The sequence below is a fragment of the Neolamprologus multifasciatus genome, chromosome 18 (genome assembly GCF_963576455.1).
Source record: "Neolamprologus multifasciatus chromosome 18, fNeoMul1.2, whole genome shotgun sequence".
Taxonomy (NCBI): domain Eukaryota; kingdom Metazoa; phylum Chordata; class Actinopteri; order Cichliformes; family Cichlidae; genus Neolamprologus; species Neolamprologus multifasciatus.
Genome location: NC_140456.1, coordinates 35,281,237 through 35,295,653, shown reverse-complemented (window position 1 = coordinate 35,295,653; position 14,417 = coordinate 35,281,237). Strand labels below are relative to the sequence as shown.

The window sequence follows — 14,417 nt, the reverse complement described above, 5'->3', positions numbered from 1 at the left end:
ATTGGACCCCAGGAGGTGAGTGAAATCTCAGGTTGTGGATCCCACCAGGTAGTAAATACGAGTACACACACACACACACACACACACACACACACACACACACACACACACTCTCACATAACACACACACAGTGCCTTGTCTTTGTAACCAAGGGGGGTTACGTGGGGAAGGTACGTGTTGTAAACTATTGTTTATTGTGTGAACGTTGCCAATAAAAGGCAGCAAGAGGGGGCAGTCGGAGAGGTCATTTTCGTGGTGGACACAGACGAGGCCTCCCTTGCGCAAATAATCGATCGATCGACTGTCTTGTTTTCTTCATGATGAATAAGTCTCTAGAATTAGCAGGGCTTGTGGAAACACAGACCCAACATGTATTTGGTCCTTCGAGCCGGATCCTAACACATCGCATCCACAGAGGAGAGGGAGAGGACGCTACCGCAGTCTTCTAGCAGCCATCGTCTGGGACGATTGATGAAAGCCCTGGTACTACTTTGCTTTTGTTACCAGGCCGGGAAGTTTGCGCCTGAACTCCCCTCGGGATGGATGGCGATTGACGGGATCCAGAGACTCTTCCCATGAACGTAAACAAACAGTGAGTACAGAAGGCCTTAGAGAGCGGCTACGTTTGACGTCACGGTGTGTGTGAAAAGGTATCCAGCTGGGGCAGACATGATACTGCAGATCACCTGCCCAGTGGACAAAAAGAAATAAAATAGTTGTGTGGATGAATGACAACATGAAGAGTGTTTGGTGTTTCTCAGTCTGAAACAGCTGTAATGCTATTTTCTGTTCGGAGAAAAGTAGTTTAAAAAAAAAAAACAGAGAGAGATGTGTGATGTTTTAAGCAGTGATGAGAATAATGAAAGTGTGATGAGAGAGGAACACAAAAACATACAGAAAATGCATTAACTATACTAACCCTACATACATATACACATAAATGATACTCATGAAGACCAGACAGCACCTTAAGCATGAGATTCTGTTTGTCATCTTGTCCAAGTCACTAGTGAGATGAAAGTGATACATAGACTAGTGGACTGAATATTATAGGAGGACAGATGGTTACATCATAGAGGAGAAAACAGAATGCTGATGAGAGGTTTTAGATGAGTGAGCTGATTGTGAGTTTCTGGTGTGTGAAGAAGTTTTAACATGGCACACATTTAGTTACATGAGAAGAAACTTATGTGCTAAGACAACAGGGTTATGCTGTGTGTTGCGTGCTGATTGGATGAATGTTTGAGATTAAACTGGCTGTTGATTTGTCTTTTGTTACTAAGCTGAGCCTGCCAATTGAGTTGTTACGATTTATCCCCCTGAAATGAAGAACACGTGTCATGACTTAAACAAGGCCTTTCTTTCCTTTCCTTTCCTTTCCTTTCCTTTATTTTCTTTATTTCCTTTTATTTTGTTACTTTCATGGTGCACTGAAGTTTTGTTTGATGATCTCTGTTTGAGTAGATCTGCACGATTAGAACCGAAGCGTCGTCGAGAAAACTGTTGCAAAGTGAGCTTCTCCAAAATTAAAATGGGCTCAGGAGAAAGTCACTTATTTGGGACAATTAGGAAACAAGTTCCTGTCCAAAAGGATTCAACGAGGAAATCCAGTCTAAATTATTTTTCTTTTTGAAATGACGTCAATTTGCTGAGTGTGGAAACGAATGCGACGATAATTTCCACAATCTGCAAAGAATCACTGAGTGAGAATTTTAAAATAAATGGGGAAGCTGACAAGACTGACTGACCTAACACCATTGTGTGAAGTTAACCCCCACCTGACAAAGGTGTGGATGTATCTCTGTGTGTGTCTCTGTTGCAGGAGCAGAAGGAGACCACAGGAGGAAACTTGGGTCACATGACTATGTGAACTCTGCAAATTTAACCTTTTTAGTTTAAAATTTCTTGTGTCTGTGAATTTACCATGGGAGTGTTATTCACTACCTTATGTTGCCCACAGAGATTACTGTGAGAAAGAGTGTATACACCTGCGCAGCGCTAACATTTACATTTCTTTTTACAGCAGATGGTTAATCATGTGATTTGATCATGTGATTTATAGCAGGAAACAACTTAATGATGTTTTTCTACCACAGGATTACTGAGATTTTGTGTGAAGGAAACAGGCTATATGTTGATGATGAAATTACACTGTGTTGTTGAGAGAATGTTGGAGAAAATGTGAAAATTACAGGGGAGAAATAATACAGTTTGAGACATACTGTGATGAGACCATTGTTACTTTTCCACAGTGAGTGTTAACTTTATGACTTTTCACAGCTCCTCTGGAATCTGGATGGCCGACACCTGACCAGGATGAACCGTGTGTTTGGCTAATGTTTGTTTTTCCTTAAGAGTGCTAAAGGATTCAGCAGACAGACAAGTGACAATTGAACAGATGTGCAGTGGTTACAGAATAGTTACATGAGGCTCATTATCTGACCACTATTTGGGCTCATGGTGAGTGACAAACTTAAGGAAAGTCGCTGATTACAATGTGGAATGACATTGAGATGTTCAATGATTTGGAACAAATTATGGGAAAAAGTAGGAGTTTAATGAGTTTAGAATAAACCTGCAATGATACTTGTCTCTGTGATGCTGAATACTTTATTACTCTTATGATCTATAGTTGGTTGCAAATGTGAGGTTGTTTTAACTTTAAGACTTTGTCTTCTAGGATACAGGTTGAAGCTGGGAGTTAAACAAGCTAAACATTTAATTGCTGACTAATGTTTTTACACAGGGTTACAGCTTGGAGTGAAGCTGCTCCAAGGGACAAACCCTGGAGATTGTTTTAGGGAGACTGTGCAACATTCTTGTACATGTCTCATTGGGGAGTTGACATATGGCAAAAGCCGTGTGGCGAGAGGAGTGTCATTTTTTAATTTGTAGATGTCGTGAGGTGCCATAACGAGAAGGAGTGACTGAGAGGATCGTCCACAAGATGGAAGCTGAGGCCTGGAGAGAGTCTTCAGGAGGATCAGAGATCACCTCCAGCACAGCAGCATCGCGCAGAGAGCTGTGCTACTGGGCTTCCAGGAGCGTTGGAACATGAGAACCTGAGGGAGCGTGCCAAGCTCCAAGAGTGACAGCGCAGAGGAGGTCCAGCGATGGACTTGTGGTTCTGTGAACAGCACAAATGCCAGGTGACTGTAAAATAACTAACAGCACTTGTTCCACAAGTGAAGCCAGTAACTTACTATCCTAACAGATTAGCTCTAGTTGCTTGTGCTTTACCTCCATGCGTGAGATCAGTATGTGCAGCAGCTTAAGCTGTACAATGTTTCAGGAAATAGTTTATTTCACCTTTTGACACTGTTAGTTCCACATGAGGTAGATGTTTACTACTGCAGACTAAACATATATTTCTGTCACCTACAAGACACTTGCCTTTAATGTTACTATTACTCTCACAACCACACATAACCATAAAGTGGTGCACAATTCTGAATTTGTCAAACCCTTTTTGCCAACGACAGAAGAGGGCACTTCTCATGAGTGTAGAGAGCACGTGGAGAAGAAGTGTAAGCCGAGGGATGACTTAATAGCTGTGCCACTCGTTGAGGGAAAGGTTTGGTTTGTTGATGGTTTGAGTTTTACAACAGCAGAGGGACAGACTAAAACAGGTTTTACTGTAGTAGACAGTGAGAAAGTTATCTGTGCAGGACAACTAACATGTTTCATATTTGCTCCAGCAGCAGAGATGCTAGCTTTAATGGAAACGTGTAAAGCTGCAGAGAGACAATATACCCTGATAGCCAGTGTGCATTTGCTACATTACATTTCCTTGTAGTGCAGTGAGTGAGACGAGGTGTGACAGCCTCTACAGGGAAACCTGTAGAACACACCAAACTCTTGCAAAATCTGCTGAAGGCAGTGTTATTAACCAGTAGAGTTGCCGTTTGTAAATGTGTAGCACACATGTGAGGGAAAGATCCAGTTTCATTAGGGAAAGTTTTTGCAGATAACATTGCAAAAGAGGCAGCTTTAGTAAACATGGTGTTAACATTTTGGCAGTACAACATCAGCAGACAGGCCACTCACCTACAGCAGGAAAACAGTTGTGACTTACAGAAGGTGCGAGCTTGCAGGTTGGTGTTTATCATCTGTGTGATAAACCAATACTGCCTAATAATTTGTACAAGACTGCTGCTATTTTGAGCCATGGGCTTTGCAATGTCTCCACAGGGGGGAATGATGGCAGCAGTAGTTTATACTCACTCCAGGATTATTAAATACTTTTAAAATAATTGCATTTGCAGGCAAAGAGAACTAATAGAACAGTAAAGTTAAGACTTAGGAAGACAGGCAGGACATGGTTAGACTGTATAGAATTAGTTAAGATATACATGAGGATTCCTCCAACAGAGAACGGTCTGACTCTTTGAGATTATATATGTTAGAGCATTTAGAGTTCTAGTCTTCTGTAGTGATGATAGAAAAACAGAAGAGAGAGCATATTAGCAGATTAGATGCTTGAAATGTTTAAAAGTAAAGTAGTCATGAGAACAAATGATCTGCCAGATGATTCTGTTTCTCCGCAGGAGCAGAGTCTGAAGTCTGGAGATTGGATGTTGATAAGGCCATGGACAGGAAGTGCTGGTCCAGTCCGCGGTGGAAGGTCCCTATCGGGTGCTGCTGACAACGACCACAGCAGTGAAGATTGCTGGAAGGAATACATGGATACATCAAGCGCACTGCAAGAAGGTGACACACATCCAGGCCAGCTCGGAGTAAGTGGCAGGAAGTCCGGGTACAAAGGGGGGGGAAAGCCTCCAGGGCCCCTCGTCTCAATCCGGTGAAGAAACCAACTGAGCCACAGGTACTCATCAGAATGGCTGGGAATGTGCTGTGCATCTTCTTGAGCCTGTGGACCCAGAGTGGGATGACAGGGAGCGCACTGGCACAGAGCAAACCACACCCAGTACCCACATGGGTTTTCAGCAACTACTGGTGGCAGTTTAAGAACACAACCGCTCACCTAAAGAACGAGACCAATGGTTATGCTTGTGATGCCATTGGCTACACATTCTTCTGGACTGTGGCCATATAGCATCACTGAGAGCGAGACAGTTTGTTTGGTTGCCTTAGCAACACATCCAGGAGTAAACGTACTTGGAACACTGCCAACTTTTCAACTGCTCTGAACCTGAATGGACGGTTGATTCACCAGTAGCCGGGAAGGTGAACTGCTCTGGTACGACAGACCTGCTAGTCTGACTCAAAGAATATGACTCGCTGCAGGATATTGAACAGCTAAACGAACTGGAAACAGGCCGATTGCCTATGTGCATAAAGGACAATGGATTAGTCCAAGTTGAAGATTTACCGTGGAATTTGTGCAACATCACCTATTCTTTTGTCTTCTGCAAGAAGGATGTAAACAGAGAAGCCTTTTGTCTACATCTACATCATGAACACTTGAGGTTTTGAGCCAAGAAGATCAAAACAGCTTGATCCAATTTCCTTTACAAAGCTTTTTCTGTGGTGACAACAGGACAGGAGAAGAGTTGTAAATGCAGATAACTCACCAGTTGACTCTAACCCCCACAGGATGCCTACAGTGAGATTTGGGGGGTTGATAGGAGTCATAAAAAGGAGTGTTGACCAGGCTACAGCTTTGAAGTTAGCTGAGAGCCACATGGACAAACAATGAAGTCAACTGATGTGTTTGAATGCATATGTCTGTATACAGTTGGATTGTAGTGACATGTGATTTTTGAGAATGATGATTCTTCTTGTTTGACTTTTGATATTCAGTTGTTTACTTGCAGAAATACATAATGAATCGCACGACAGGAGTAGATGCACCATAAGGCTGGATAGGTTGGTTAATGTCTGGTCCTTGGTGGCATCCTCTTTTGAAAAAATTAATTCCTGTTTATGTATTGTTGATACTGATTTGCTTATGTATAGGATGCATTTTACCTTGTATAAGATCAATGCTAACTAAGATGATTTCCAATACATTTGTTAATTATGTACTTTTGCAACAATATGACATGACTGAAATTACTGACATGACAGAAGCCTGTGTATAAATGACGCCTGCGCTGAAAATGTCAAGCATGAGGTGCATGGCTAGAATGTACTACATAGGAATACTTTGAGGCATAAAATGACAAACAGGAGGGTTATGTCAGGGTGAATTGTTTAATATTGTCATTCTTATGTTTGCCATTTGTACATAGGTTTAAAGAATCCTTTCTGTCCTCCCCTCCCCAGATCCTTAAGATTCTGGGAGGGGGGCAGTAGTGTTTCTGATCACAGGAACATCCTTGTGAAGGTCTGTTTGATGTGGTAAACTTCCTCCCCTTTGTAGGGCTTCATTGTGTTATCTAGGGTGAGGGGAGATTGCCCTCTTCATGACCAAGGATGTTCCAGTGCTTTTATGTTATATGACCAGCAGCGTGCCACACACACACACACACACACACACACACATTCTCACATAACACACACACAGTGCCTTGTCATTTGTAACCAAAGGGGTTACGTGGGGAAGGTACGTGTTGTAAACTATTGTTTATTGTGTGAACGTTGCCAATAAAAGGGAGCGAGAGGGGGCAGTCGGAGAGGTCATTTTGTGATGTGCTGAGGTACGGACAAGGCCCCCCTTGCAAGTAAAAAGATCGATCGCTGTTGCCTTGTCTTTCTTTCATGGGAATAAGTTCTGGGATCAGCGGGGTCTGATTTAGACCCAACAGCCACCTGCTGCTTTGGCATGTTCCTAGCAGCGTTTTCCTTCATTTCTGCCTTTACGTGTGGTCGGGATTATTTTTTAAAACGAAAACGGAAAATCTCCGTTTTCAAAAATACCGTGTACGTGTGGACGTAGTCTCAGACCTTCCCAGTGTGGGGCCCGCCCCCTAGGGGGGGTGCAGAGCAATTGCAGGGGGGGCGGTATGAAAAGGGAAAAAAATAAAACGCTTGGACACTGCTAGCACGGGGCGCCCACAGAAACGCAAAGCAGGAGATGAAGCATCGCTGAATATGTTTCCAAACCAACTTCATTTTAAGACAAAGACTAAAAAATATGATGAAGCAAATCTTCCCTTTGGCTTCACCTGCACAAGTGCTGAGGTAGGTCTCCCTGCAGGATTGGTTTCCCTTCGTCAGGAGCAGTGCTGGGCTGTTTAAATCAAACAGGATCCCACAGCTGTTTATGTTTTTAAACCCATTTTGCACAGAGAGGCATTTTTTGAAAAATGTATTGACAGCAATGTTGAATATTATTACACAGGAAAAAACAACATGTAAAATAATCACAGCGTGACGCCTCTGCCTTTGTAAATGGAGGGACAGTAACTGTGTGTAAAACCTGCAGACAGTCAGATTAACAGTATTTGTCTCTATCATTCTGCAATTCATCTCATGTAAACAATAACGTGGCCACAGCGTGACGTGAATAAAGGCACATACCTTTGACGTGGCGTGACGAGCTCTGTATTCCTCGTCCACACGTAAACACAAAAAGGAGTTTAAAAAATCTCAGTTTTCTGTGATTGGAAACGCCGTTTACGTGGACGAAAACGCTGCGTGTTCAAAAACACCCGTGTAGGTGTGGACGTAGTGTAAAAGAGTTAGTAGTTTATTTTATTACTACCTGTAATTTATTGCAGATTACTTACATTTTTCTTGTAAAACAAAGGGGGCGCAGCAGAAAAAGTTTGGGAACCAGTGCTGTAACTATGAGACAGATGGCTGACACACGAACCTGTGGGAAGTAACATGTTTGTAGAAATGTGAAAATGTTCATGCCATAATCCCTCCCATGTTTCCGTGGGGCACTGTGGAGTAATGCACAATTCTTCCAACAGAACAGTGAAGATTACATAACAGAAGAGCTTCACAGCTCGTCAGGCAGCAAGTGGACACTGAAGAGTGTGTGTGCCTTATCAGAAGGAAAACTGTTCTCTGCACCTGAGATAAAGGATCGTATAAAAGAAGAGTGAGCGCTCCCTGAGGTCTCCTACTTCTTAGACATTTGAACCTGGACAGGAGGAGAAAGACGTGTGAGAATGGCAGGAGAGGCTAAAAGGAGAGATGAACGAACTGCTGGAGGATCAGAAGGAAAGCAAAACAGGTTGGAGACAAATCAGTTGCTCTTTAATAAAATAGATGAAGCAGCATGTACACTTGTGAGACATGCACGTGTAAGCTCAGGTAAACCTCTACAACATGCTGAAATGCTGCTTCTAACACAGAATAGACAGACGAGCATTAATCGTGTATTCCCACAGGATGGAGCCCGAGGCTGACGATCAGCGAGTGGAGCGAGGTCAAAAGAAGCGTGGCGTGCTGCCCAAACGACTGCTGATAATGTCGTCTGTGGCTGTTGTGCTCATCGTGCTGCTGACTGTCATCGTTGTGCCTGTTGTGCTGCTCACTAAGACGTCAGGTACATTTTTACAATATGTACGATATAAATGATAAAACAATGATGCAACTTTATGATCCAGATGATGAAAAGTACCTGAGTAAATGTATTCATTTATTACTCATCACCATGCAGCAGCCTTTACCCACCTGTGGCCTTTCTTCAAAGCATTTTCTCTGCATTGGATCTGAACAACAGTCAAATCTGAGCAGACGTGCCAAAGCTTTGTTTCTTGTTTTCTATTTGCACCATAGTTCTTCCAAATATTTCAGTTCAGGATTTTTTAACTGCTGTCATGTAAACCATCAGTAAACTGTGACATCACTGCTTTTACCTAACCTTTTACCTGTATCTCAAAGACCTGCTTTAGTTGGATAAGCAGGCGACCACATTGGTTTGAGTCCGACTTGCGGCCCTTTGCTGCGTGTGTCCCCCTCCTTCCTCTTCACCGTGTCTGTCTAATAAGGCCAAACACAGACTGTAGGCTTAGCCGTGGTTCTGAAAGTCGAATGGAAGGTCAAAGTTCACGGCTGGCAGTGTTGTGACATACATACCTACTGCATGTAGAGTTCACCTGAGTGTACAGTGACAGTAAGATGTCTTTGCACAGGTGAAACAGCCCACAGTGTTGCAGGGTTTCACAGGGTGCTGCAGCCTCCAGCAGTGGGCCTTCTCCAAACGTGACACTTAAATACTCGCTGTGTCAGCATCACAACTTTATATTGCTGCTGCTAAAATCAGTGGTTACAGTGATCAAAGTTCATTTGATATCATACTGCAGCTCATTGCAATGCCATGATGCATGAGTGCTCATCATTTGGCTTCTGGTCTTATGACAGGACCACAGTCATGTGGACAAAAAGTACACGGCTGCTTTGAACTGTGTGACTTTTGAATCAATTGACATGAAATGTAACAAAGATAATGTTACACAATGTGTTTGTGCTATTAGACCTTGGTCTCTTTGAGTAACATGTGACAGTAGCTTCTTTAAAAAAGACACTAAGAAAAAAGCATTCATGAGTATCTGCAGCGTTAAGCCAGTGCAGACTTTCAAATCCCATCTGTCTCACAATGGCTTCATGCTGACAATCCCAAACACACTGCCAGTGCAGTAAAAGCATATCATGATAGAAAAACACACAGTGGGTCATTGTTGTGGACTGGCCACACTGGACCTGGAGCTTCAGGTTAAATATTCCCAAAGAGACGAGAGCTCGTGTGAGACAGGTTAGGCTGTTTGGACCAAATCTTTGAAGCTCGTTAGACCTGTACAGGCTGCATGTTTCATACATTGCTCCCATTTAGTATTTTCCTAGGAAAACATAAAGAAATAAGAGGTGGCTACTGTAGCTGTTATCTTGTAGAATTAATATATTGATGTAAAAATAGTAAAACATGGGGTGTTTTGCACTTGGACCTACATCCATATGAACCTGATAACCTGCTGATGGCTAAATGATGTCACAGGGCTGTTACTGTCAAAAACACTGAGACCACTTACACTTTTTCTGAGTCTGGGGTTGATGTCATTCAAACAAAGAGTTCATACACAAACCATCAAAATTCAAGTCTGGCACCAGTTTTGCCACAAAGCAGCATTTCGACGTCTTTATTGGGCAACAAACAAAAAAGAAACGATATAATTATATGCAGAGACCTGGAGTTGACTGTGTGACTATGACAGGGATGGGTTTAAACAGAATCTTTAAGCTGAAGAAATGAATGAACTAAACAAACTGCTCTCCCAACAAAGAGCAGCCTCCCCAAAAACACACCGTCGGCTGTTTGAGTTGAAAGCTCCCAGTTCTGCTGTGACAGGGACTACGTACCTATGACTCTGTCACTGTCTTGCTGTCCAATCGTGTCCCTCAGCTCCTTCTTCTGCCTCTTTCTCTGGTGGAGACATGCTGGAGTACTTGGTGCAGACGGGGAACATCAGTGAAGCGGACAGCCTTTTGGCTACGTGGTTTCACCGAGCCAACAGCAAGGAGGACATGTTCAAAGCGCTCATGGGTAAAAACACCCAAACTCACACAGACAACACTGCATTATTTGATGGTGTTGGTGCCTGAACCTACAGTCAGGTACAGACAAAACACCGCCTCCTGTCATCTTTTCAGGTGACACCATGATCTTGGAAGCTGACGTCACTCTCATGGGTTATGGGACCCCTGATGAAAAGCCAGTGCCGATCATGGCACACCCTCCCGACATATATAGTGACAACACTCTCGACGAATGGTTAGATGCTGTACTGGCTTCTGGAAAAGGTACAGATCAGAGCTGTCTCCACAGAACATCCATCAGATCAGTTTTTAAAGGCGTGTTTGTTTGCAGGCATCAAGTTGGACTTTAAGGCTCTGGAATCAGTGGGTTTGTCACTGGACCTGCTTAAACAAAAGGAAAGCAACAAGGGAATAAACAGACCTGTGTGGCTGAATGCAGACATCCTCAGAGGCCCCAACGTCCCAAGCTTTGTAGCTCCAGTCAATGGAAGCGGGTATGAAATCCTAGCTAGACCGGACACAGACCCTCGGACAGAGTTCAGAGTTAGGAAGGGAAAATGTCTAACATCTAAAGACTGATCGGAAGGTTGGTGGTTCGATCCCTGGCTCCTCCAGTCTGGATGCCAAGTGTCCCTGGGCATGATACTAGCCCCAGGTTGCTCTCCGATCTCAGCATGAATGTAGTTAGGAAGCACTAAAAAGCTTAGAAGAAAGTGATTGGGTGAGTGTGGTGTGGAGAACTTGGGAGAGCAGGAAAGCGCTATGTAAGAATCAGTCCATGTCTCCCTCTTTTTTCAGGTTTTTGGAGCTCGTTCAGGACAAGTTTCCAGATGTGACTTTGTCTCCTGGATGGAAGGTATAGCATGCTCACAGTAAGAATCCCATTGAACCACTGTAGCAGGCATGTGACGAGGCTCTGGGAATGTTCCTGTCAGAAACAGGAAGAGACTCAAGGAATCCTGAACTGACATTTATGAGAGAATTCAAAGAAGAATTTTAACTTTGAGCTTCAAAACAATCCTTTGAGCTAAAGTAGACAAAACGGCTTTTATGTTCTTGTGATCCTTAAAATTAAAGACAGTTGGATTAATGTTGACATACATTACCCATCAAGAGTTTGGACACCTTCTCATTTAATGGTTTTCTTTATTTCTACTACTTTCTACACTGTAGATACTGAAGACATCAAAGCAAGATATATGGAATTATGTAGCAAAGGAAAAATGATAACTCTAAATGTATTTAGATTCCTGTAAGTAGGCGCCCTTTGTTTTGTTGACAGAGCTGCGGCCTTCTCTCAGCTTCATGATGTCGTCACCTGAGATGGTTTCACCTCACAGGTGAGCCTGTCAGGGTTCATTGGTGGTGTTGGGACCATCAGTCGTGTTGTGCAGAAGTCAGGGCTGTTAGCTGTGTACCAACCTATTTGACAGCTGTTAGAGTTCATATTATGGCAAGAACCAATGAGCTAAGTAAAGAGAAACAACAGCCCATCATTACTGTAAGAACTGAAGGTCAGTCAGTCGGAAACTTTGAATGTGTCCCCAAGTGCAGTCAGAAAAACCATCAAGACTACGATGAAACTGTCTGACATGAGGACGCCCCAGGAAAGGAAGACCAGGAGTCCCTCTGCTGCTGAGGATACATTCATCCGAGTCACCAGCCTCAGAAATCACAAGTTAACAGCAGCTCAGATTAGAGCCCAGATAAATGTCACACAGAGCTCCAGTAGCAGACACATCTCTACATGTTCAGAGCAGACTGTGGGAATCAGGCCTTTATGGTCAAACAGCTGCTAAGAAACCACGACTGAGGAAAAGCAACAAGCAGAGATTTGTTTGGGCCACGAAACACGAGGAGTGGACATTAGACCATCTGTGCTTTGGTCTGATGAGTCCAAATCTGAGACCTTTGGTTCCACTTTGTGTATGGATGGTCTCTACATGCATGGTTCCCACTGTGAAGCATGGAGTTGATGGTTTGCTGGTGTGGGGGGCTTTACTGGTGACACTGTTGGAGATTTATTTAAACTGAAGGCACACTGACCCAGCATGGCTACCACAGCATCCTGCAGCAACATCCCATCATGTATTGTTCAACAGGACAATGACCCCAAACACACCTGCAGGCTGTGTGAGGGCTGTTTGACCAAGAAGGAGAGTGATGGAGGCCTGGCCTCCACAGTCACCTGGCCTGAACCCAGTGGAGATGGTAAACACATGGTTTATATTTTTGACTGAATAACAGCTGTACCTGCTTTATTTCTTTAGGTACTCTACATTCACCAGCTCACAAACGAAACCTACTCCAGAGCCATGGTGGAAGAAATGTATAACATGATCAAAGACGTACCTCAAAGGGTGAGTGTGAATCCAGGTTTCAGTGGTCCCAGTAGGTGTTCGACACGCTCCCATCCCAACACGCCTGGGACAAATCGTCGGTGTGTTACGTGCTGGGATGAGAACGCTCTGAGGTGTCGGAGAAAGGCAGAGCTGACTGTTCAACGTTTCATCTCTTAGGTGATGTTCCCAGTCCACGCCATGCTGGTTCGCAGCGGCTGGCAGCACCTGAGCTGGCTCCTCAACCAGTCACCACGGTAACAGATAACTTCCAAGTTTACTATGGCAATGACTGAAAATCTGCAAACCAGTAACTGGGGGCTGCTCTCTGTCCATGAGCACCACAGACTGACTGGTATGTTTTGTGTCTAGGTTCAGCCTGACTTTGTGGCAGGGCTCTGTTAACCCCAGCGTTAGCGACCTGCTGTTTGTCCGTGACAACACCCACCCGTGGCAAGTCTACTATGACATATATGAACCCACGCTGTCAGAATTTAAGCAGGCTGTAGGTGAGGAGTGTTTATGTGGAGCAGATTTACACAGATTATGTTTGGGTAAAATAATAATTGTGTTTGTGTGATTTATTCAAATCAACAGATTTGTTTTCAATGAGTTCTTTCTGACTGTTGTTGAAGAAGCAAAACATTAGAAAACTACATGAAAAATCAGTGAAAACTAAACCTTTTGTTCATTGTGTGTATTTGTTTAAGCTTCTGAGATGAAGAAGAGTTTGCTTCTGTTTAGTTCTTCCTGCGTTCATTGTGTGTGTTCACAGGTAAGAAGGACAGCGTGAGGAGGTTCTATCCTGGAGGAGATCTGATGGAGTTTCTCCACCCAGGTTACAGCTCAGACCTCATGAACCGCCTGGCTGTGGCTTTTCTTCCCGTCACCGGCCGGGCCTCCCTGCTCCATCGGCTTTCAGGCAGGTTCAGACAAACGTTTTACACCTCAGGGTTTATAACCTGATTTTAACGTGCCAGACTGAAACGCCCGGGCAAAACACGCTCTCAAAGTTGTACTTTACATATGCTAGCGACATCTGGTGGTAACATTATGAATGACAGTGTGGCACTGTGACGAGAAACACCAAGAAACTGCCTCATTTGTGCCACGAAGCATTCAGAGATCCCTCATGAGGTTTTTCTCAAGGTAATTTTAAAGTGAACTTGATGTATGACGTCATGTGGCAGCTGAACCTTTGTGTTCACATTGGTCATCAGGATGATGTTCTTAGTGACTCTTGGTGGCAGAAAAGCTGGTTTGAACATTTCTGAACCTGCTGATGTCCTGGGATTCTGACCATTACAGTAACAATTGTGAAAAACGAAAACTATCTGTTGTTTTGGTAGAAATGAAAGCGACAGAAGTGTTCACAGCTGTGCTGAGCAGAGAGTACAGAGCACAGCTGCTTGATCAGAAATCAGTGTTTGAAGCCGCAGTGGACAGAGGCGGCGTGTTGGACAACGGGGAAGTGACTGCTGCAGAGGTGCAGCAAACATTTGTGCCTTTGAGTATCAGTCGTGGTCACAGCAGGTTTCAATGTGCTTTTATATTCAAAGTCACCACAGAGTCTCAGTTTGTCTCAGTGTGTAGATAAATGCTGCTGCTTTGGGTCGCTGAAGTTAACATCATCATACTGTATATATATGATTCAATGATTATTATAACATTCATAATAAATTCTA

The 14,417-nt window shown here is 43.6% G+C and overlaps 1 protein-coding gene across 1 annotated transcript; it reads left to right on the top strand.

Moving 5' to 3' along the window:
• Window positions 1–480: 480 nt before the first annotated feature.
• Window positions 481–13,698, top strand: LOC146498524 (protein FAM151A-like). Its single transcript, XM_085140537.1, has 11 exons — window positions 481–593; window positions 2,897–8,090; window positions 8,248–8,405; window positions 10,260–10,400; window positions 10,508–10,657; window positions 10,725–10,887; window positions 11,192–11,249; window positions 12,664–12,753; window positions 12,913–12,989; window positions 13,105–13,241; window positions 13,508–13,698. Exons 2-11 carry the CDS (start codon window positions 8,026–8,028, stop codon window positions 13,696–13,698), a joined length of 1,230 nt encoding a protein of 409 aa, XP_084996663.1. The 5' UTR covers window positions 481–593; window positions 2,897–8,025.
• The last annotated feature ends 719 nt before the right edge of the window (window positions 13,699–14,417 follow it).